Here is a 22643-nt window from a genome sequence, read left to right as displayed (position 1 = left end):
CTAAAAAGATGCTTTAGATACTTACTCTGTAGTCTTCCCAGGCTTACTAAAACCACACATTGACAACAGCCACCCCTTTAGCTGGGAGTTTAATGACACTAAATATTCTGCATCAATACAAGATACTTGAACATTTACTGCTTTATCCTCTCCTGAGCCTGTGGCTGTTATATTAATATGCAGAATGGAGAGCTCTCAGCTTTCTCCCTTAGCACACAAATACAAACTACACCATTATAATCAGAAGAACATTAGTATGCAGTACAAAGTGATTTGCAAGCTGGAGAAAACAAGGTTCATGGTCATTTGCTTCCTCTAAAAATGAATTAAAGGCATAGGCTGTATGTTTGATAAAGCAACCATGTCAGCTAATTTCCTCTCAAGTCTTCTAGAAACACTGCAATTGTTGTGTTAGCAGCAAAGTCTCAAATCAACCTGCCTCCAGTTTTCATACTACAGTGCATATTAGCTGGCTGCTTCCAATAGGTTCAGGCTCAAAAACCTGAGGCCATACAAAAAAAAACTAGCAATTGCTTTTCTAGATGAATAAATGCTGCTACCCTAAATAATACTCTCGTCAGTCTTGTAGTGAAATGAGTAAATCCAACACTATATAGTTCTCACAACAGCACTCAGGTTAATCTCAATGCTCTTTACAGAAAGGCAGCACTACCACTGTTTCCAGTGAAACTCCTTTGAGGGAGCCTGGCCACCATGCTCCCAAATTACACACACACAGTCACCACTCGGGAGGCTGATTCATCTTCACATTCCTATGCATGCAAGCATTACTGATGATTAGCTGGAAAACAGGCATGGACTGCCATATTCTTTATCAATGAACCTATTAAACAAACCTGACTTGCTCTGCACACCAGCTGAATCAAGACAGGCAACCAGTTACACAGGAATCCACAGAAACCAGCACACAAACAGCCTTGACAGCTCTCTGCATTCACCAGCTATCCTGGTTAATAACCAATATTGAAGGCATAGTATCTTTAGATAGATATGTCTATTCTAAGTGTTTCTATTAAACAGCTGTAATAATGATACAGACATTTTTGGCATAGTCTGATATGCTCATTATGACACATTTCTGATCAAATGTGCAAGAAAAGCATTCAAGTCTATTTCAGCACACAGACACTTCAGTGCCTTCATCAAGCAAATTCAACCGAAGCTTCACTGCCAGGGACTAAACTTGCTTTAATAAGTTAGCACAAAGATCAAAACTGCAATAAGCACCTGCCTTGACACTTAGCTGAAGAAAGGCTCCATAGCCCTGGCAACACCTTTAAGTACATCGCACACTTAAAAAAACAAAACAAGAAATCACCAATAAAGCACTGATTTTGCTGCATGCTTTGCTTTAAGAGGTGGAAAGAAAAAGCCTCTCCTGTTTTGCTCAAAATAAGTGAATTTGACCCTCAAAATCTCCTCCATCCTGTGAGCTTCCAAGTAACCTTACAGCTCTCCTGGAGTAACTTCCAAACAATGAAACAAAGCTTCAATTAGCCAGACATATGTAATAGCTTGCTATCTAGATCCTCATTTTTATTTGTAGCCCTGTCTCTGGTATGCTCTACTTGTACTTTATGCATTTCATCCTCAGAGCAGAATCACTCACTAAAGCACTTGTACTGTAGCTCCTACCTGAAACTTAACTTTCTGTGTACCCTTGAAATTCTTGGTTGGGCATAAAACAGAAGTCAAAAGAGAAGCAACACAAACCATGATCAATTAGACCAACCACTAAGAAAGAACAGTAGCCACATTGATATAATTCCACTTTGATTTAGGGTGCTATCTAATAGGTTTATTAACAGTTTCAGACTATAGCTCCAGACTTTATCTTTCTTGGAAGACACTACAATACAAGCCACAGTAGAGACTGCCTTGTCACAAAGAGGTACAAATACTTGCTGTATAGATGGAGAAATAAAAGGACAAATCTAGTTGTCTAAAAGACAATTCACTGTACACATTTTATTTACAGTTTTGTACACTGTCTTAGTATGAATGGGACCGCTTTTCTACTTGAGCCATTTTAACCAAAGCAAAATAACCTAAGTAATACAAAGTGTTAAAATACAGCATAAGATACAAAAAACAGACATACTATTTCTAGTAAGGAATGTAAATTACGGTGTTACATTTAAAAAAAACCTCCACATTTATGTTCAGGAAATCACACAAAAAGATCACTGATTTGACTGAAATGCATAAATCTGTAGCAAAGCTTTGATGTTACAAAAAAACCAAAAAATTACCAAAGAATGCACAAAATTAACGTTTATTCCACCTTTGTCATATTCCCAGATTCTTCACCAAATGTTACATGAGCAAAAACAACTGAAATCAAAATACCACTAATGTTATCAAATAGGGAAAACAAATAAATTAATCTAGCAGCCATCAGCAGAGGTTACAGCAAAGATGATGCTGTATAAAAAAATTGCTAGAAAACTGTATGCACCATACTCTTTCCAAACCAGCAAAATCTTACTGCATACAATGCAAATGTAAAACAGAGTAATTTCCTGCAGGTACAGAAATGCAACTTTTCTGAATACTTTGGATAAACAAATTATGTTTTGCAATAGTAATGTTTCTACCAAGCTATTATAGAGTGGGCCAGAAACACACTTATGGATTTGGGGGGGCGAAGTGTACTAAAATTCGAATTGGTAACGGTTACTTCAGCCAAAATAGAAAAATTGAACATAGAAGTACAAGACAAAGGCAAATGAGACTTCTCACAAATCTTAGCAACATTTAGATGGAAATCTAATTTAAATGTAGTCCACTCTGCTTTTGAAGAGGCTTTGGTTCAGCTCCCAATCTCGATTGCTTGACGCAGTCTCCTATGAAAGAATACTCAGAAGGTGTCGTCTTAAACAACAAACCTATTTTTAGTGGTGGAGCCGCTCTTAGTAGCTGTGTCTGCATGGGACTGATAACCAATGACTATCTTTGGAGGAAGTCCTAATCTTTCCTTGTATACTCTCCTGGAGAGGAAAAGAAATAAAACAACAGTTTAAACAAAGTCCCTAGGAAGAAATTACTATCAGGACACCTGCTTTTAAGATCTGTGGACACCATAAAAGAGCTGCCTATTTAGAAACAATTTCTCAAATATGAATAAAGGACTTGAAATAGGATTTTTCTAGTGTATTGCATCTAAAACCCACTTGCAGTTTTGTAAAATGACTTACCACATATAATAGAAGCTCTTGCAAAAAATAATTAACAGGCCTAAATAAATGCAAAATGCAGGGACTCTATACTGCATTAATGTGAGTATCATTAATACCAGAAAGCTGCACTTCTACACACAGAAACAAAATGGCTATGAAGAACTCATGGTTCACAATTCCAGAACTACTGAGATGATAAAGTCACCTGAACCAAAGTAAACAGCAATTCCCTGGAACAGTCAGTTTTAATCACCCCACACATCGTGGCTGCAGAGCGCTTTAACTACTGACAGAAAGCAGAGCCCCATAGACCTGGTCACAAGCACCTTACCCTACAGAAGCTTTAAGAAAAATCAGCTTGGATCTTGTATTTTAAGAGAAAGAAGCAGCAGTACCTGCCTTAAGACACAAACACACACATAGCATTCCTTAGCACAGAGGGAGATGCAAGTCACTAATGGCCACTCCTGTCTGGAGTTAGGGCAACATAACTTACCTTGGTCTTTGTGTCAGTACTTTTTCCACAGTTTTCTAAAGGAGTCAACTCTTTAGTTAATGGTTAATACCATTCTAAAATGCTGTCTGATGCTTATTAAGTTTATTGCAACATTCTGGTAACAGAAGATGAATACCACAGTTTTGCTTGTTTATTATTAAACACTTATCACTGAAGCCTAAAAATATGACTGTATAATAAAAATGTTAGTAGAAGGGAGACACATACTCTTAAAGGCCCAAAAAAGGCATGTGCCAAAAGAGTCATCAGGTAGTGAAAAAAGTAGGCTGCTATGTTTGACAGTTCAATTTTGGCTTAAGACAGATGCACTAAGCCAGGAAGATAAATATTTTCATTGGTTTGCATAAGGTAAATGGCCTACAATGACAAATTTAACAGCAAGTTATTCCAAAACATCAGTACTACAGAATCCAATAAATACTTGTGTAACTAGTAACTGTAATCACATATTGATGCAAATAGTAACTGTGTAATCAGTAATACTTGCTACACACTAAAGCAGAACATGCATTTTCCATAGCATAATCAGAGGTAACTGATTCATAATCAGAGCTAACTACTGTTGCTTACTTAAAGTCTACAGTATGCTAGTACACAGGTCAAATAGCCCATGAATCTCAGCATTGTTTCATCTGTACCTAAACAGAGGCAAAATGCAGGAAAACACCTGTAGAGCTCCACAGCACACCACTATACAGCTTTTTTTTTTCAGATTTAAATACATCCTATGCTTAAGACTTGCAGCACCTATCCTATTTGCAAGCATCACTTTCCTAGAAAAAAAAATACTCTCATCAATGCTTTACTCTTACTGACTACCCACCTTTACAAACTGACAGGCTGGAACAGATTGCACATTACCTGCAGTTGTTAATTACAATGCCTCATTGTGAAATGAGAATTTTTGCCAAGATTTGTGGATAGGCTTATGTTAGTAACTACACTATAGTGCTGCACTACCTTCACTGTAGTTTAGAAATGAAGACTTGAACACAATTTGGCACAGTTACTTAAGCTGGGGATCCAGCTCTGCACAGGCTCCACTTGCCTGAAATGCCTCCATCTCGCCAGCCGCCTTTACACGCATGGATACACTTCATACAGCAGAGGCTCCAATCCCACTACTTACCCTATATGCGTAACAGCATCCTTGTTTTCACATTCAGTTGTCCATATTGCGATTTTATCACCCTTAGTTCTAACATTAACAACAGCACCGCACACATCATCACTGTAGTCATCAAATGACTCCCCAATAAGGCACAGCAGCTGTGGAAGAGAAAGTTCAGAGTCAGACTCCTGTTCTGTAGGCAAGGACTGAGGAACACATTTTACTGCCTACAGCCACTTGCCATACAACAATCATTTTCTATTTATTGCAGTGTCTTCTTGAAGTTCCAAATATTACAAGTGAACATACTCTAGTAGGGCATCCTCCTTCTATTCTGAATTTTCCATTCCTGTTCCTCTGCCACCTGCTACAAGTTCTGACACAGCAGATCATATCCACAGTGCTACCTTCCACCCCATCTTCCAAATCCAAAACAAGAGAAGAATTAAAGCACTGTGATCTTCTTTCTAGAGAACATTTAAAGATTGGTCTATCTAAAATTTTAGGTGTTTCCATCCATTATCTGGGAAAAACCTGTTAGGAACTATTTCCACAACATCAGGTACATAAGATTTAACTTCAATCCTGAAATCCATCAATTTAGAGGTATATCTTACCACAGACAGATGGTAAATGCTATCCAATGAAACGTTACTTCCTATCAACACATGATTTCCATAAACTCTAAAGTGGACATCAGTGATCCTCAGCTGGGAGGGTTTAACATAATGCACCAATAACACAAGATTCTTCCTCCCAAGTTTCTAGCAGTGGAGCTTGGAATTGGCCAGGAACATCAGACTGAGCAGGGTCACAGCCCTGTGCAACATGCTAACTGTGAAAGTGGTATTTAAAATCTTCAGCTTGCAACTTGTCAAATAAGCAATTCTGACATTCAAAACTAATGGTTTCTTATGCTTGAGACAGATTCACCTAGACTATGCTAAATTAAAAATTAAAAATCTTTCTGCACAATGAATACTTGTTTCCTTCACTTCTAGAGTATATTAAATACACTGCTGTTGTATCAGTTTTCTAGTATCACTTATGACATTTGGAAATTCAACATGTCTGCAACTTTTCAAACAAAGCATGGCTTCCAGCACCCATCAGACTCAGAAAGGCTGGCTTACTCGAGGAAATACAAAAAGGACAAAGTGTCCTAATGAATAAATCGGGTATAACAAGACATGCTTTCAACATTACATCCAACTGCAGACTGCACACAATCACTGAGTAATTCAAGCTATAAACAGCTAAGGCCAAACCACACACAAACATGCAAAATACCAAACAACTGTCTTAGTTCACATACAAGCAAAGATGGCTACCATGTTTAATAAACACTACTCAGGTACATTTTTCAAGAATGTTGCACAACAGGGAAAAAAATGTCTTCTCAAATGAAGTGTAGTTTACTGTTAAGATCATTGTAATAAAAATTTGTTCCAAAGTGGAGTTATAAAGGCTTTGATTTCTACTGCAGAAAATTGGTTACATATAATTACTGGAATCAGAGGTGACAGGGTTGTTTTAGGGCACGTATCACAGTCACCTGGGTATTTAGGCTCTGTGTCATTGCTCACTGCTAAGCAAAAAGCAGAGCCCTCTAGCTTTCAGTTTACATAGTCTATTGACATATTTCCAAGCTGTATGTCACGGCTACTAGCAGTCAGGACTCACACATACATTAGGCCAAGTATATGCAGCAGGATGTTCATTTGCTCACGTGCACTCACACTGCCCAGTACTGTAATGCTCTCTTCAAATCCTAACTACAGTAACTACAAAGATCCTGGAAGTTCTAACATTTTGGACACCTCTGCTTTGATTCTGAACGCCAGTTCTCCCTTTCAAAGGGGTGCAATACTCCTTGCCTCTCTCAAAAACAAGGACAAAAGTTTAAAGATTTGCCAAGACTGCTGTGCATTGTCCTGTCTGCAATCCATGTCCCTAAATCCCAGATCGCACTAGACTGTCTTAGGCTATTCTGTCTCAGTTCCTAGACAACACAATTTTCTCTAATACATTTACTGCCATCCACACTAGAAATATATTTACCATTCCATTCTATTCCAAAGAGATAACAGCAATGAAAAAAAAGTATTTCTATGGTGTTTACATACAGGATGAATGTGCTATTATTGCCTATCCCAGTATTAAGATAAACACAGAAAAAAAAAAACTGAATGTCTCTTGTTCAACAAAGCCAAAACCTGCAAACTATTCACTTTTTAAAAAAGTATTTGTAATACAAATTTTTTTATCAATTGAATCAGCAAGTTGCACTCAAGACAATGTATTATTTTCACAGCAGTTCAACAGTAATGTTCTTCAAAAGCTTCATCTGTCCTGCAGAACTCTCCCTGTTGCTGCCTGTTACAAGGAAGTATTAAACAGAATACACCCACATGAAGGATCACTATTGAAAAAACACTTCAAATACAGCCTGTCAATAAAACCCTACAGGACACTGCTGCCAAGAAGTTAGAACAGTGTAGCACACAAATACCAAATCAGTTAAATACATTTTCACACAAACATGACTTCTCAGCTGCCACTGGTGCTTACTGTCTCTAGCCAGAAGCGATCAAGGTCACTTCGTCTCTGCTGCTTGTTTAGTGTGATTAGCCATCGGCCTCCTCGCTTGTTTTTTTCATCTTCCCACATGGGCTCAATCCCATCCTGCAAAGAAAGGCCACAAGTTAAATCAGACTCCATTTCTTATTTTTCCTGAAGAGCCACCAAGAGGCCAGTGGTAACTGGAAAAGTAAATTAAGAAAGAAGTGTGCAGTTGAAGATACATACAAGAATGTCCAGAAATACTGTCTCACACCAACATTAAACACTAATGAATTTTTAGTTCTACAGAAATATCACAGTCCAGGCAAAACAAAAGTCTTAGCTACATATTACATTTAAAAAAAATCCTGAGGCAACAGGCAAAGACTACCACTTGCTTTGCCCTGCATGAAACCAGAACATAGCTGCTAATTTTATCTGGAATCCTTATTTTATGTCTTGCACTCAGTGCAAGATCAGCCAAGTGCTTCACTTATGCATACAGATTTTTCACTGAAACAGACACCTTTGGCAGTCTCTCAACAACTTCCTTCACACACAAGGTGAAAATAAGAGGGTTTTCATTGTTGGGGAGGGAAAAAAAAAAAAAATCCAGATACCCTTTCCAAACAAGATCTTATTCACATTTTGCCAGTGACCCTGCATTGAATTAAAGGATTCTGCATGTGCTGATACAGCAAAGCAGCCAGCTACTACTCCCAGCTCAACCAGCTATACTGCACTTCAGAAAGTCATTAAAAAATGAAACAGAGGAGTTCTGTTAAGAATTGTCCACTAAGAATTGCACTACAGGACTTATGGCTGAAAACCAAGTAATCAACATGCAGGATGGAGTGGTGTCATCTCACTTTAAATATAACACCCTTACTGGCAGCTGCAGAGCTTAAACTACTTCATCACCTTTAAGAGGACCTCTTAACAGGTCACAACCAAAGGAGAGCAGTAAGAGATTGTCCAGAAGCCTAAAACAGTTGCCAATTCTATACCTGTTCCATGAAGTTACATAATTATTACCACTTGATGACAAGCAAACGCAGAATAGGTACATGTACTTAAAACACAAGTTGAGGATTCATGCAAAAAAATAGAAGCATTATCCATAGATACCCAAATCTCTGAAGGGCCTACAGCTTCTTAAAATTCTAGTAAGGTTTCTCAGTCACCTGGAATACCATTACCTTCCCAAACCCAAGCAGCATCACCTCTTCACTGCATAAAGCTGCTGGGTCTAGAAATGGTGCACACAGCCTGCTGAGAAGGCCCAGCCTGTGGCTACATTTTATGAGCCAAGGAGGAAACAGGCACCAGCACTTCAAGGACTATTTAGGTGCTGGAATCCAGAAAGGAAGGTGCATGATCAAGCACTACCACGAGGTTAGGATCTAGCTTAGAGCCCCAATTTATATTTCCACCCTAGCTGAGGCATTTTTCATGTACACTTTCCTATCAGCATTTCCTATTCACTAGTCTGGACACTTCCTCATCATGTTCTAATTGTCCACGTTGTGTGCAGTTTTCTATTTCATGCTTAATTGATACAGCATTTAACTGTTAGTAGAAAAATTAATAGGAGTACTGCGTATCTGGCTAGTAGTACCCATAAGGAATAACTGGCAACATTGCTGCCTCCCACAGACATCTTGATTCATTTCACATCAAGTGAAATGTTTTACATTAGAAAAATTTACACTTAATTGTTTGCACAAATATCTCAAATGTAGAATGAAGACTAATAGAGTCACAGATTAAAATCTACTGTCTGTGATATGTGTTAAAGTGCTTGCAATTTCACAAGTTGTGACAACCTGATTTTCAGACAGCACCTGTTTGGGATTCCCTCAAAAAAAATGAAAACTGTTATGACATTCCCAACTGTGTTCCTAAACGTCCTAAGTGAAATATTTGGACAGTGTCTTGCTTAGTCAGGAAACCATCCATCAACACCCTTAACTAAAGAAAAATGTTAGCAAGCCTACCTTAAAGAGCGAGTAGTCGCAACCAGGCATTAAATTACTAGAGAGCTGGATATGGTTGTATAAACTATTGGAGGGAAAAAAAGCAGGATTAGAAACTAAGCATTCTTTTAAGGAACAAAATTCTTAAAGAATTTAAAACATATGACCAAACAAAGCGCAAAAATTAAGGGGCAATAAAGTCATTTCAGTAACAACCCTACTTCTTAAGTATTTTTAACAATATAAGAATATCAGTATTAAGATGTTCTAGGCTTAAAGCAGCAGAATGATATAGAAACACCACAATTGTTTTTAAACTAATTTCCAATGCTTCTTTTAGACCTAGTTCTAACGCTTAGAACTCAAGTTCAAAGTTATTAGGAACATAACTCACTGAGCTTTCATGGCAACAGGTTCTGTGTCCATATGTATTCTATACATTGATGAAATAAGGATAACTTTCTATTTCCAGGGCTATTCTCACTGCTGAGAGTGTTTTTTAGGAGAAATGCTCAACCTTGCTATCTGATACAGTAATCTGGGTATCTAGAATGCTGTAGGCCTGGTAATTGAAAATCAAAAGGCAAGAACAGGTGACAGACAAAATATATATTCAGAATTAAATTTGCAACTGTGCAATTCAGAAAAACAATCAAAGGAGTACATAGTGTCTCCTCCTCAAACAAGGAGATAGATGCCTTTTTTCACCTCTGCACTGTTAGGCCAAGACTTCAAAAAGAGGACTGCACCTATTATAGCAACCTGTAGCCCAAGACCAACTCATATTGAGGCACAGTTCAGCATCAAAAAGAAAACTTATTACTGTGCTGCTCTAACAGTGAGAAATCACACACAGGAATTCATAACACTAGTTACAAATTTAACAGTTTGCCTCTTAAGTTCACCTTGACACTGAAATTTTCTCTCCAAAACAACACGCTCATTTCCCACTCCAACTACAAAGGAGGTGTAACTTAACTGCTGGTGGCTGATTTTATACCTTCACTGCAGACATCTAGATTAAGCACTTCTTAATTACCAAAATTCTCTCGGTTACAGAAGCTCAAAAACTCACCCTAAACCAACTTTAGTAGCAAGCTTCAAACAATTCAGCTGCCCATCACATACTCCACCACTGTCAGCTGAGTGAACCAGAGTTCGCAGTGACCCCCACAGTAGGAATGGGAAAGCTGGTAACATGCCCAGAATCCATTCCCCTTCCAGGACTGCACCAATAAAGTTAGTGAAAACGCTGAAGCACTTTTCCTTCCGGTGCTAGTGGGTCACTGATGGGTCCCTATTACTACACTCAGACCCCATCTTGCTCCATGGGGATCCCATCCAAATAAAAGTATGCAACAAAAATAAGAACCCTACCACTCAATGTAGCATGAAACACTAAGATCAAATACGTAACACTTTTTTTTCCATTTTCAATTTCACAGGACTTGCATTTTTTCCATGTTTCAGCATTATGGCAATCAAAATCTTGACTGAAGAAAGTGTTCGGAAAGCACAGGCCCACCTTCAAAGGCTTTGCATTGCTGTTGGAGCCTAACCACTCTCACAGACCTTCAATTTACAATGACGGTAATTTCTTTTGCAACCACTAATGATTTTTTTTTCAAGGATGCTATTAATCTGCATGAATCTCAAGTACTACGTTCCAGATTCAGGCACACTTGATCTTGTGACATAAGCCAGCAGTCAGTTTAATCAAGGAGGAAGATGTGGGGCCATGGAAGTGGCAATAGTTGGCCACCAGAATTTACAAGTTCATGTTACTATGAGAGAGCTACTGCACAAATTAAATGTTCTACATGTCTGTCATGTACACATGAATATAAGCAGTGTTGCAGCAAGACAACGTGCATTGAAAGGACGAAAAATTTCTCCATTTACATTTTCTTCAAAAGACTTGAGTTTTGCAAATATTTCAGATTACACGCAAGAATTTGCGGTTAATGGAGTTACTTTATGGGTTTTTTGGCTTGGATGTAAGCATTCCCAACAAATCCCAGAATTATTGTGCAGATTAAAAAAACTTTTACTTACGCCCAAAAATCTTCAACAGTATCGAACTTTGAGATAAGACGAAGATTTGCTTGCCAAGTTTTGCTCTTATCATTTTTAAAAAACCAGAGTGCCCATCTAAAGGAGAATAAAATAAAAACATCTAGAAATTAAAAGTATATTAAAAATGCAATTATTTCTATTGTTATATTCAAACTAATTGCAAACCTTAATATATTATGAGCATGGAGGTCATTTTTCACCAATAAGCGACATGATCAATTCTTTAAAAACAATGTTTGTGCTTTCATTACAAGAATCATGGCAGTTTTATTAATCCATTAGGTAAAATATTTAAATAGCTTTGGAATTCTTTTAAAACTCTAAGCCTCAGATGTTTCTCCTTGCTGTCACTGCTAAACTGCAATCTCCTACCACAAACAACTGATAATGGTCTAAAACAACACCAACTATTCAAACTGGGCTCCCTGGCCACTAATTTCCCTGTAAAGGTTACATAAGCAAATTGTATCACTCCAAAGCTATGTATGACATGGAAGATTCCCAAGCACTCACATACTAGGAAAGCATAAATTTAAAAATGGAAGCTGCATTAAGTTTACTAATGGTAACCACCTCAAATCTTCATAAATTGATTGTTTCAAATTTTAAAATTAACCTATATAAAGACAAGACTAAATGAAAAAATCATCTCTGCAGAGTACAAATAAGACAAAATTGAACCTTTCAGATAAATATGCTCTTTCTGAATCTAAAAAGCATCATTGTAGCAATTTAAAATATGGGAAGAAGATACCTCATAAGGCATTTAATCAAACAGTTGGGGTTTTCTTTTCCACTCTGATCATTTCAATAGTGTTGAAATAACTCAGGTTAGCACTAGATTAAATTTATCTTCTCTCAGCAGAAAACCTTAGGTCACTAGGTGTCAATCTATTGTTTTGAGCCCTGACACTGCAAACCCAGTAAACTTTTAAAAGTTTATTCCTTTCCAGAATAGCCTCACTACACTTGTAAAGAAGTGTCAGCATCAATTTAATCAAGGGGTTTAGAAGAAAGGGAGGATGAAAGCTAAAATACAACAAAGAGAACGGAATACATGCACCACAGCACTACAGGGAAGCATTGTTTTCCATTTCCACACTTGCTCAATACTTAGAAAAAGAGTAAGGTATCGCTTGGTAAAAGGTACCTCCCAACAATATGTACTGAGCATTCCACAGTAACTCATCAGCTCACTTAGAGAAAATTACTTCCAAACTGGTCTTTTTGAAGCTGCAAGAGGGCTTGAATTTTTCATTAACTTTGACATATAATTTTACTTGTAGTAAAAACTGCAACTTTTTACCACTGGCACCTTAATTCACCCAAGTACAAGGCAGAACACAAGGTCTTCCAGTTCCAGTGGGCAACAGCTTCACCTCAGTGTCAGCCTCTTAAAATACACCAGAAAAAAAAGCAAAAAAAGCTCTGCCTGCCTCCAACTAAAAGCAAAGCCATGCTCTTTCAGAGTACCTGGCTGCATTTTGAAAACTTGCAAAGATTTGCAGCTTCTGTAACTGCACTATCTGAAGAAGACTCTGAATATTAACATCTGGATCAGATTGCAAAAATCTTTAAAAAAAAACCTTGAGAACTCCCAAAATACTGCTAGAGAATGTAAGGTCAGTAAGAGCTGCAAAGCCACAGGCATTTTTCTATCCCTGGCAAAACTACAATCACGTTTTGGTATCATTTACCTGTTTTGTAGTGGATGTTTGATATACTGTTCAGGGCTGGCAACCTCCTGACTAGGTGCTGGCTCAGTTTTCTCCTCTTCTGCAGGTTGGGGGTTGGGAGTGGTTTCCTGTTTGTAAAAAAGAGTTATTATTAATACACTCCTTATCAATTTTTATTGAAGTAATTTAGGTCTCTGAAGTTACTTTAGAAAGGGTAAAGCTAAAAGTCCCTATAATTTATCTTGGTTAGGGGCCCAAATCACATCATGGAAGCACAATTTGTATCCCTTTTTTCTTCAATATCTGAACAGATCCTACAATAAACATGAACCTCAGGAATTCACGTTCTGCGGTTCAGTGATTTTCTTCCTATGTAATTTGTTTCCAAAACGGTTCACTATACATATTGTCTAATTCTGAAATAGTTTTGAGTGCTATTTCAGAAATATACAGTCTATGTGCACATCTACAATAAATTCAGAGTAGTAATTTCAGAACAAAAATTATTTGCATCAGCTTCTGACAGAGCATCACTTGAAACAGGTGTACAGGCTGTTATTTAGCAAAAAAAAAAAAAAAATCTTAATTCAAGTAGAAGATAAAACTAAAGTTCTTGGATCGAAAATCAGCTACTGCAAGCAGCTAGAAGCCAAGTCAGTGCATAGTTGTCTTTGTATTTGCAACATCATCATGAACAAAACAGTAGAATTTAAACACTTATTTCAGTTGGAGATTTGAGAACTGATAAGTGTACTTACTGGTTCAGTATGTATTAGATTGATTTCAAGAGTTATTTTTTCAACCTTCTAGAGACAGCTCTAGAAATGTTAAATATACTTTAACATAAAGTAGCAAATTATGTTCTTTTGGCATGTAAACCCCCTCAGGCTTGTAATTCAGTTTGACAAGTCACTATGTCAGGTTTGAAATTCTAATGCCTTTCCTTCAAACCAGGGAATACAAAGCTTTATTGTGAGGCCAAGTGTCCCTGCCAGTTACCACCATCCCTCCCTAATCTGCAATCCATACTAGAATATTACAGAAACACAGAATGAGGACTGTAATTCCTTCCCAAGAGCTAACACAAAAATGCCTATACAGCTGACCCCATGAAAGAAAAAGCACATGAGTAATATAAATAAAAGCTAACTACAGCAGACCCAAAGACTCTAGACATTTCCAAATGTGGCAACATAAGAGTAGTATTTAAAAATTAATTTAAATTTTGTGGTTTTAACAGAACAAATTAACATGGGACTGAATTAAGTAATGTTAAGTAATGTAATTAATGCAAGTTTACTCCAGGCTTCCGCATACATTTATCACACCAAAGCTGTTGAAAAGTGGAATGGATTTGAAGTGGTAACACTGTTCAATCTTCACAGACCAAGCTGGCACACTCTTCTGGATAACACCTAAAGATCTGTCTTAACAGGGATTTTCTTTTCGTTATCAATATATTTAGCATTATTAAGCATTATATTATATTTTACATTGAAGAAGTTACTCTTTCATGGTTGAAAATAATCAAGTATGCTTTAATTTAACAGCCCACCTAGAAAAACAGCTCATGACATTTCAGAACACTCAAATGTACCTGCATTCACAGCAAAGAGACTGAAATGCCAGGATCTAACAAGAGCACTTGGCCAGTGCTTTGATTTACACAGTACAATACACACTTCCCTTCCTCTTAATACAACTAAATACTCTGAGGATTCCCCAAAGGGATCATCACTAAGAAACGCACAGAAACAGTGTTGAACAATCTGTCACATCTCCTCCAGTGTAATACTATAAAGAGCTAAGTAGACCTTAAAAAAAGTTACTAAGTTCTTCAAATTCTATCTAGAATAGAATTTCTAGTGTTACCCCCACTTATTTTTTGTATCCTTCAACTTTAATCACACAAAACCATTCCACTGAACAATTCAAGACAGTGCGCAAAAGCTGTAGAATTCACCAAGGAAGAACTTCAATACTTCCTCCTTCACATTATCTGTATTATATTACAAAGAAACAAGTACAGACAACTAAATTTTAAGTGTGGCCCCTTCAGGGGCTTCTAACCAGAAAACTGAGAAAAGTTACATGTGCAGATACAATAATCCTACAAGAAAAATTCTGCTGATATTCGGGAATAGCACTAGGTTTTGTGATAAAGCTCGCTTTTTGGTCACAATACTCTGCAGTTGTGGCATCTAATATTCACAACTGATTTACAAATGCTATTACACTAGGAATTTTAACGTCAAACAGACTCACTCTTGTTCAATGCAGATGCAGAGTATCTTCCAAAAACTATTTCAGCTGAGAATCTCATGTTTGCTCAGCAACTAGCTTTCAACATATGAAGAGTTAATCTCAAAGGCTCCCTGATCACTCTCCCAAAATTATCATAACTACATAAAATGGAAGAATCAATACAAAGCCACTGAGCACATGCAGGGCTAAACTGTTTCATAACTGCTAACAAACGACAACATTGGGAAGGATTAAGGTAGCATGTCCAGACAAAAAGAAAAATGAAATGAGCCTCAACACCTGCCCGGTACACTGATGAACATCCTTCACACAACTACACGTGATTCTATTTTTGGACAGACAGAAGACATCTGACTCAGCACAAGCATTTTATTTAAGCCACCACAATATCAAGTCCCATTAGATATTCTGAAAGCTACATGGAACTAATTAAACTCGGACTAACCATTATTCAAGCTCCTGTCCAAAATAGAAAATGACAGCTCAGCTCCAAGACCCAGCTAACTATGGCCTTGACCCAGGACTGTGCCACTCCCCTCAAATACTGTGCCACCAGAACAGACTTTTTGTTCAGCACCAGGCTGTCTCATTAAGGATAGCTACAGGTTTACACACCAGATGTAAGTTGGAAATAGAACTTCTTAAACATTCTTTCTGGCTGGTCTCAGAGAGCAGCCTAAAGGAGGTTAATTTCACTTCCTTCTATTTCCCACAGCCATCAAGGAAAACAGAAAAAGAACCATTTTACTTGTTGGCTCGTTAATCATTATCAGCTCCTATTTCCTTTTATCTTACCTTTATCACACTATTCTGAGTACCAAAATGAAATATTTGTATAGCAAAGCATTTTTCATTATTAGTCAAATAGAAACTATGTAAGTTCCTTAATTGGTATTTAAAGTCCATGTAAAGTCCTGGTATCCAAGAAATTCTACAAAAAATTGCCTACAATCCTATTCCATAAATACCATGTGAATTAATGTTACTGTCTACATTTTAGCAATTCACAGCTTGAAACCCTGCAATTTCAACACTATTAACCTAAGTCAGACTGACTCCACCCGTAGTTTCTGGACTACTGTATTTAAAACCCTTATAATACTTTACCATTGCTCATAACTAATGTATTCTTTAACCTAAAATTGACTTCACACTAAGTAACCACTGATCTTGCTGCTTTTAAAATATAAGTAATAAAACACGGTAGTATTACCAGATAAACTGGAAAGCTTCACATGGCCAATCCCACTTCCCATATACAAAACAGCACATAATTAAGTGACATTTATTCACTACCCACATGTTTTTTGATGTAGGAATCAGCTTGCAGAAGTCCATGAAATATTTGCCTACTCAGCATTTAATGACTGTATATCTGCAATTACTTGGATTCTGACACTTAGAGTAAATAACACCAATTAAATCTGCTTCTCCACAGCACATTAACGACCAACATATCAAAGAAAGGCGTGCACATCACTGGGACAGGAAACAAAGAGCATTTACAGTAAAAACTGCTTCATCAGGTTTGTCTATTAAGGAGAACAAGCAGCTTGACTAGGTTTTAGCAAGGGTTTTCAGATGCTGCCCAGACCATATTCATGTCATTGGCTGTCTACAGAAGTTGTTTAGCAAGTCCAGTTGGAGTGCAACAATTACTGCCCAAAAGGACATAACCTAGCACTAATTATGCACTCTTCGTGAAGGCTAAGAGAGCTAATTAGTGGAAGAGGCTTCCCAAGTCTTCTTGCATTAAACCAAAACAAGTTACTTCCCAGAGTTATCTTCTTGTTTCAGGTTTCCAAAAGAAGAAAACTGCATGCCCCAGTAACCTGATGTCTCAGAAAAAACAATTTCTATCTGCGGGTCCTTAGGCGTCTTACCGGTAACTGCTACGACACTACAGTTAGGATAATTTCCAAGGCAAAAAATTCAAGAGCTATTTATTTCAAAATATTCTGGACAGAAAAAAAAAAAAAAATTAAAGCAGACACACAAGTAAGGATTACACCCTGTAAAAAAACAAACCAAGTGATTTGACACACAACTCTGAGGAACGAATGTATAGTGGTAAAAATCTTATGTAATACATGTAATAGCAACTGGAAGAGTGGTACTAACACTCTTTACCAATTTAAAAGTCTGAATTAGATTATGAGACCGGGACAAAAATTATTTCTACTTGTGACACGGCAAGGCCTAATAGAGAACAACTATCCTAACTGCATTCATCAATACTTAGAACACCACAGACCTTTAGAAAGGTAATCATGATTAGAAAACAAACATGAAACCTGAATTTAACTGAATGACGTCCCCTCAAATTACAACAGCAGTGCAACATACATACAAGAGAACAAGAATAAAAGACTAAGTAAAAAAAGTCACACACTTCCTCCATGATCAAAGGTTTTCTAGGAAATATCTCAGATTTAAAACATACAAATACTATTTATAGCTCTCTTGACTTCTGCTGAATGGGTTGTATACACTTGAAAATACCAATCAGATTTTCACCATTTAACTCACAAACTTCTAACTAGCATTATCAAATAGCTTACAAGGAATATCAAACTACCTCAGTATCTTTGTCGTTTTTTGCTGCCTAAGCAAGTTGCCCTTGTGCTAACATCTCTAACCCCAGTCTGCACTCCACTGCTGCCTCTGCTACTGGAACACTAAATCCAACCACGGGATGAGTTTCCACATTTAACATTCTGTCAGCTCTAAATCACCCAGACAAGAAAACTTCCCAAAACTGATGGAGAGACCAGTTCAGATGATTCAAAGAACAGAAAGTCTCTAGTCTCCCCAAACACTCCTACACAAAAGACCTCCATGTTTAGCAAGTATACTTGAGCCCCTGGTTCAACAAAGCATAGAATTTTATATCTGCTGAAAATTTAAGACACATTCAATCTCCAAAAGAGAATTTAATGTAGAATGAATGGTCAAGAGAGAGGTCTTCAAAGAAAAAGTACTGGATGTACTACTGGTATGCTCAGTGATTGCAGAGAATGTCATACCTACAGGTTATCTGATGAACAGCACAGAGCACAAGAGAAAAAAACCTCAACTTTTAAACAGTTAAAACTTTTCTGCCTTACATCCACTATACAGAACTAAGGACAACTGGCACTTTAAGGCTGCTAACAACACCCATATTACAGCACACTTATACCTTCCTAATGTCAATGTCCTATAGAGGAACGGGTTTTAAGCTTCAAGAAATGAGGACTACTGCAAGCTAATAAACAGCTTCTAAACTCAAGTTTAACCTCAGCTACAGAATATTTCAAAAGTGAAAGACAATTTATCTGAGGAAAAAGTCACATTAATTCACATTTAAACTCTGCATTTCTCTTTCACGATGCAGGCACTCTGCATCCCTTATTTAATTCTCCCCTCTATCACCTCAAAATTCAAACTAATCTTTACAAAGCTGCCAAAAGGGACATTTTCTCAAAAAATCTCCAATATACCTCCACACCTGCGGGTAGTACCAGTAAATGAAACACAGCTGATTACGTATGCTATTTTTATGCATTTCTTTGAAATAAATTTGGTATTTTATATGCTGTGTGAAATGCAATTATTCAAAATTGTTTTCAAAAAAGCTTTTATCTCAAAAAAATTACAAGATGTGCAACATACTCCTCTTGGAGGAAGCTCCATATTCAGAAATGTTATTTAGAATTCAAAAACTTATGATAGATATTCTCAATTATTAAACAGCATGAAAGATACATCTATCCTGCATAACTTCAGAAAAATGCAATGAGCAAGCAACTGTGTTCACAATACTGCAGTTCAGTGCCATACTGACTTCAAACAGAGCAGGTCACCAAGTTCTACAGCAGAAATAACCAGCAACAAGAGCAAGTCTAAAGCTGAATTAAACTTACATGCTAACCGTCCACAAATAATACAAAATAAATACCTTTCAGCCTACGTTGAATTTTAGGAGCTACTATGAACTTTCCAGAATTTTAAGGTCCTATACCACTATGTTTGTAACCCCCTGAGATAATAGTTTCATTTAAATGACATTTTGAATCCCACCTATGTACAATTACCTTCTCAAACAAGCACTTTTCAAATAACATAACTGAAATGTCATTGTTGTCTGCTACAAAAACAGAGTTAAATTTACAATAATTGCATTTATAACAATAATTGCCATTAAGCAAAAATATAAAAGAACCAGGATGCAATTTCCAATTTGCACAATGAGGGCTTAGATTTATATGCACCTAGAAGTTATGGGCTTTATGCAGCTACATTTTAAAGTCACCTTTGGTACACAACTCTTCAGTAAAGCATTATTACTACTGGTTTTGTTGTTGAACTTTTGCATGGTATTACCCGATCATGTTTAATCCTCAAAGGCTGAGTGAGGACTCTAACAGGTGACACTTCTGCATATTCTCAAAAATTAATCTAGAATATTTTTAAAAGAAAAACCCAGACATCACAAGAAAAACTGAGAGTTTTAACCTATCAGTGTTGCAAAGGCTTAAGTCTTCCCTACAGTGGAGAAGTAAACGACTGTGCAATTGGTCTGTACTTATTTAGAATAATCTTGCTTTTTTGACACCTATTACGGGACTCTGTACAGAACGCGAAATTTAAGTTTCCATATTTGTTTCCCATCTGAAACATTTTTCAAGCCTCTTAAGACTTTTAATGTACCTTACTTTTGAAACCATGACAGAACTAGAAACTTCACTGATCTTAGCAGAAGCCTGTATTAAAAAAAACCCAAAACCAACCCATACTCAGTTGTATTTTCATTTCCCAAGACAGCATTACAGATGACATCTCTACAAACCCAGGTCCAGATTTTGCAGATGAGCAACAGAAAGGCCTCCCTATGATCAAGAGGTAATCCCTAACCACGCATGCAATTAAATTGCTCAGCTGCAAAGCATGCAGTATTTCTGCAACACTGTACACCTCTGACCTCAGTCACTACACAAGTCTAACTTTAGGCTTAGGTAGGACAAGTGAGCCACCTACAAGGACAATAAACAAAGACTTTGTAATTTACTTCAATTTGAAAATACGCAAGCATGGGTGGTAGCTGATTCCTGAATGCAAACATACTGCAGCTACAGCAGAACATTCAACAACTGCATTAATTCAACTGTTGTGAGTCTACCTTTAGGGGCTCAGCACAACTGCTCATGGTGAACTCAATCTGGGAAATCAATCTTGCTGGGACACAGCACAGCAAAGACAATTGTTTATTTTCTGCTACATTACGCCCAGACCTACCTCAATGTGCAGATAGAGTTAACGGAGAAAAAGGTGAAAAGACCATTTTTGTGCCAGCAGCACAGCAAAGAAAGCCACAAGGCCCAGGCCTTCAGAGTAATTTCAATTTCTTATGGCCATATTACAAATTATTTATCACAATTCCGGCCAAGCTCCACAGTCTCCACAAAGCAGTACACTGAGAGGAAGCGCTCATCTTCAGATATGTGGACAACAACTCAAAGATTGGCTTTCAGATGTGAAAACAAGAGTTTAACACTGGCTGAAGAACACGGGAAGAGTGCTGCTAGTGGGCTGTCTTGCACTCTTAATAGCTGACACTCTCCCTGTACAGAATTGCTGTCACACAATTTATAAATGCTGACCCACTTCAATCTCTACCTCATAGGTAAAAATATGGGTTTTGGGTCACAGAAAAAAAATCATTAAGGGAAAAGTCAGCGTCCCTTACACAAAAGGGCAAAATTAGTTTTTACTTAAAACCACTAATTTTCAAACTTTTTTCACTTTGTCTAAATGTTACAAAGTCTCTCCGAACAACACACTAGCTATTTATTCACAGCTGGTAAGCACACCAGCAAGAGACCTGTCCTCCTTAACTGTGTTTTCTTGAAACCCCAGAGTCTTCTGCCGTCCTCTCCTGATGATACACAATCATGTGGGATTAGAATAACAACTGTACTTGGATCACTTCCAGCTGCTCCAGCTCATTACAGAAGCGCAGGCTGGGGCTACGTTTGTAAAATCAAGCATAATACCATGAACACAACTTATCACCTGAAAAAAAAAAGGTACTGAATTATCATGAAAGGTCTGAAAAAAAATCCCCAAATCCTCGAATAAAAGATGACACAACCTGGAAAAGACGATTTCGTTTGCAAGTCTCACCAGCCGCGCATCTGTGACTTACCGGCCCCGCGCTCCCTCGCCGCGGGGCCTCTCCCCGGGGCGTCATCGTGTCGGGAGCGCGGCCCTTCCCCGCTGCCGGAGGAGCCGCCCCTAGCTGCCCGGCTCACCACGGCGGCGAGAACCAACATGGCCACCTCCACCGCGCCACATGCGCCAGGCGGCCGCCGGGGCCGCGGGCGGGGCGCCACACAATGGGCGCCGCCGGACCACGGGCCCCGCTCCCGCCGGGCCATATTAGAGCCACGGCCGCCGTACCCAGGCGGCGGTGCCAGCACAGACACAGCGCCCGCCGCCCCATCCCCCGCCCCTGCGAGCGTGCGCTCCTCGCCGGCCTCCCCGGCCAGCCGCCTCCTGCTTGCCTGCTTGCCCGCCCACCCGCTCCACCGGGCGCCCGCCGCGCCCTCGCCCATCGCGGCCGGCGGAGCGGCGCCTCGACGAGGAGGAAGAGGATAAGGACGCGGTGGGAGGAAGGCAAGGGAAAGGCGGGCGAGAGAAGAGACCGCGGCACTCACCGGCTCCACCGCCGCCATCTTAGAGCGCTCGGATCGCGGACGCACCACGGGGCGGGGCGGGAGCGGGTAAAGGCCCCGGACCGCACGCGATTGGCCGCCCGGTGGCCACGTGGGCCCGGCGGCCGTTTGGGGCGCGGTGGCAGCCGGGAAATGTAGTCGTCAAGCGCGGGGGCCGCCGGGAACCCCTCCCACTGTGGCCGGGCAGGAAGAGGCGGGCGGGTGCGGGAGCGCCCTCTGGCGACGGCTGTGGGAACGACACCGCCCGCCCGCGCTGAGCGGACGGCGGGGCCCCGGAGCTGCTTGTGCCCCGCAGTTTTGTCCCTTGTCCCGGGAACACAGCGGTGTGTAGTCCCTTGTCCCCCGAACACAGCGCTCTGTGGCCCTCTGTTTCCAGAAAAGAATCAGAGAATCATTTAGGTTGGAAAAGAGCTCTAAGAACATCGAGTCCAACTGTTAACCCAGCACTTCCAAGCCCAGCTCTAAACCATGTCCATACGCGTCACATCCACACATTTTTCGGAACACTGTCAGGAATGGTGATTCCACCACTCCCCTGGGCAGC

General features: G+C 39.0%; 1 protein-coding gene across 2 annotated transcripts; it reads right to left on the bottom strand.

The window, feature by feature from the left end:
• Positions 1 to 1797: 1797 nt before the first annotated feature.
• EIF4E (eukaryotic translation initiation factor 4E) lies at positions 1798 to 22191 on the bottom strand. Of its 2 annotated transcripts, none has more exons than XM_014875264.2 (7): positions 22082 to 22191; positions 13140 to 13246; positions 11422 to 11517; positions 9388 to 9451; positions 7400 to 7513; positions 4847 to 4986; positions 1798 to 3011 (listed from the first exon to the last, which is right to left on the bottom strand). In XM_014875264.2, exons 1-7 carry the CDS (start codon positions 22097 to 22099, stop codon positions 2897 to 2899), a joined length of 654 nt encoding a protein of 217 aa, XP_014730750.1. In that variant the 5' UTR covers positions 22100 to 22191; the 3' UTR covers positions 1798 to 2896. The 2 variants fall into 2 exon arrangements, with proteins under 2 accessions (XP_014730750.1, XP_088020052.1); XM_088163926.1 differs by lacking the exon at positions 22082 to 22191 and adding an exon at positions 21571 to 21705.
• Between the last annotated feature and the right edge of the window lie 452 nt (positions 22192 to 22643).

Source organism: Sturnus vulgaris, chromosome 4 (assembly GCF_052056855.1).
Source record: "Sturnus vulgaris isolate bStuVul1 chromosome 4, bStuVul1.hap1, whole genome shotgun sequence".
NCBI lineage: Eukaryota > Metazoa > Chordata > Aves > Passeriformes > Sturnidae > Sturnus > Sturnus vulgaris.
This window is presented reverse-complemented; position numbering and strand designations above follow the sequence as displayed.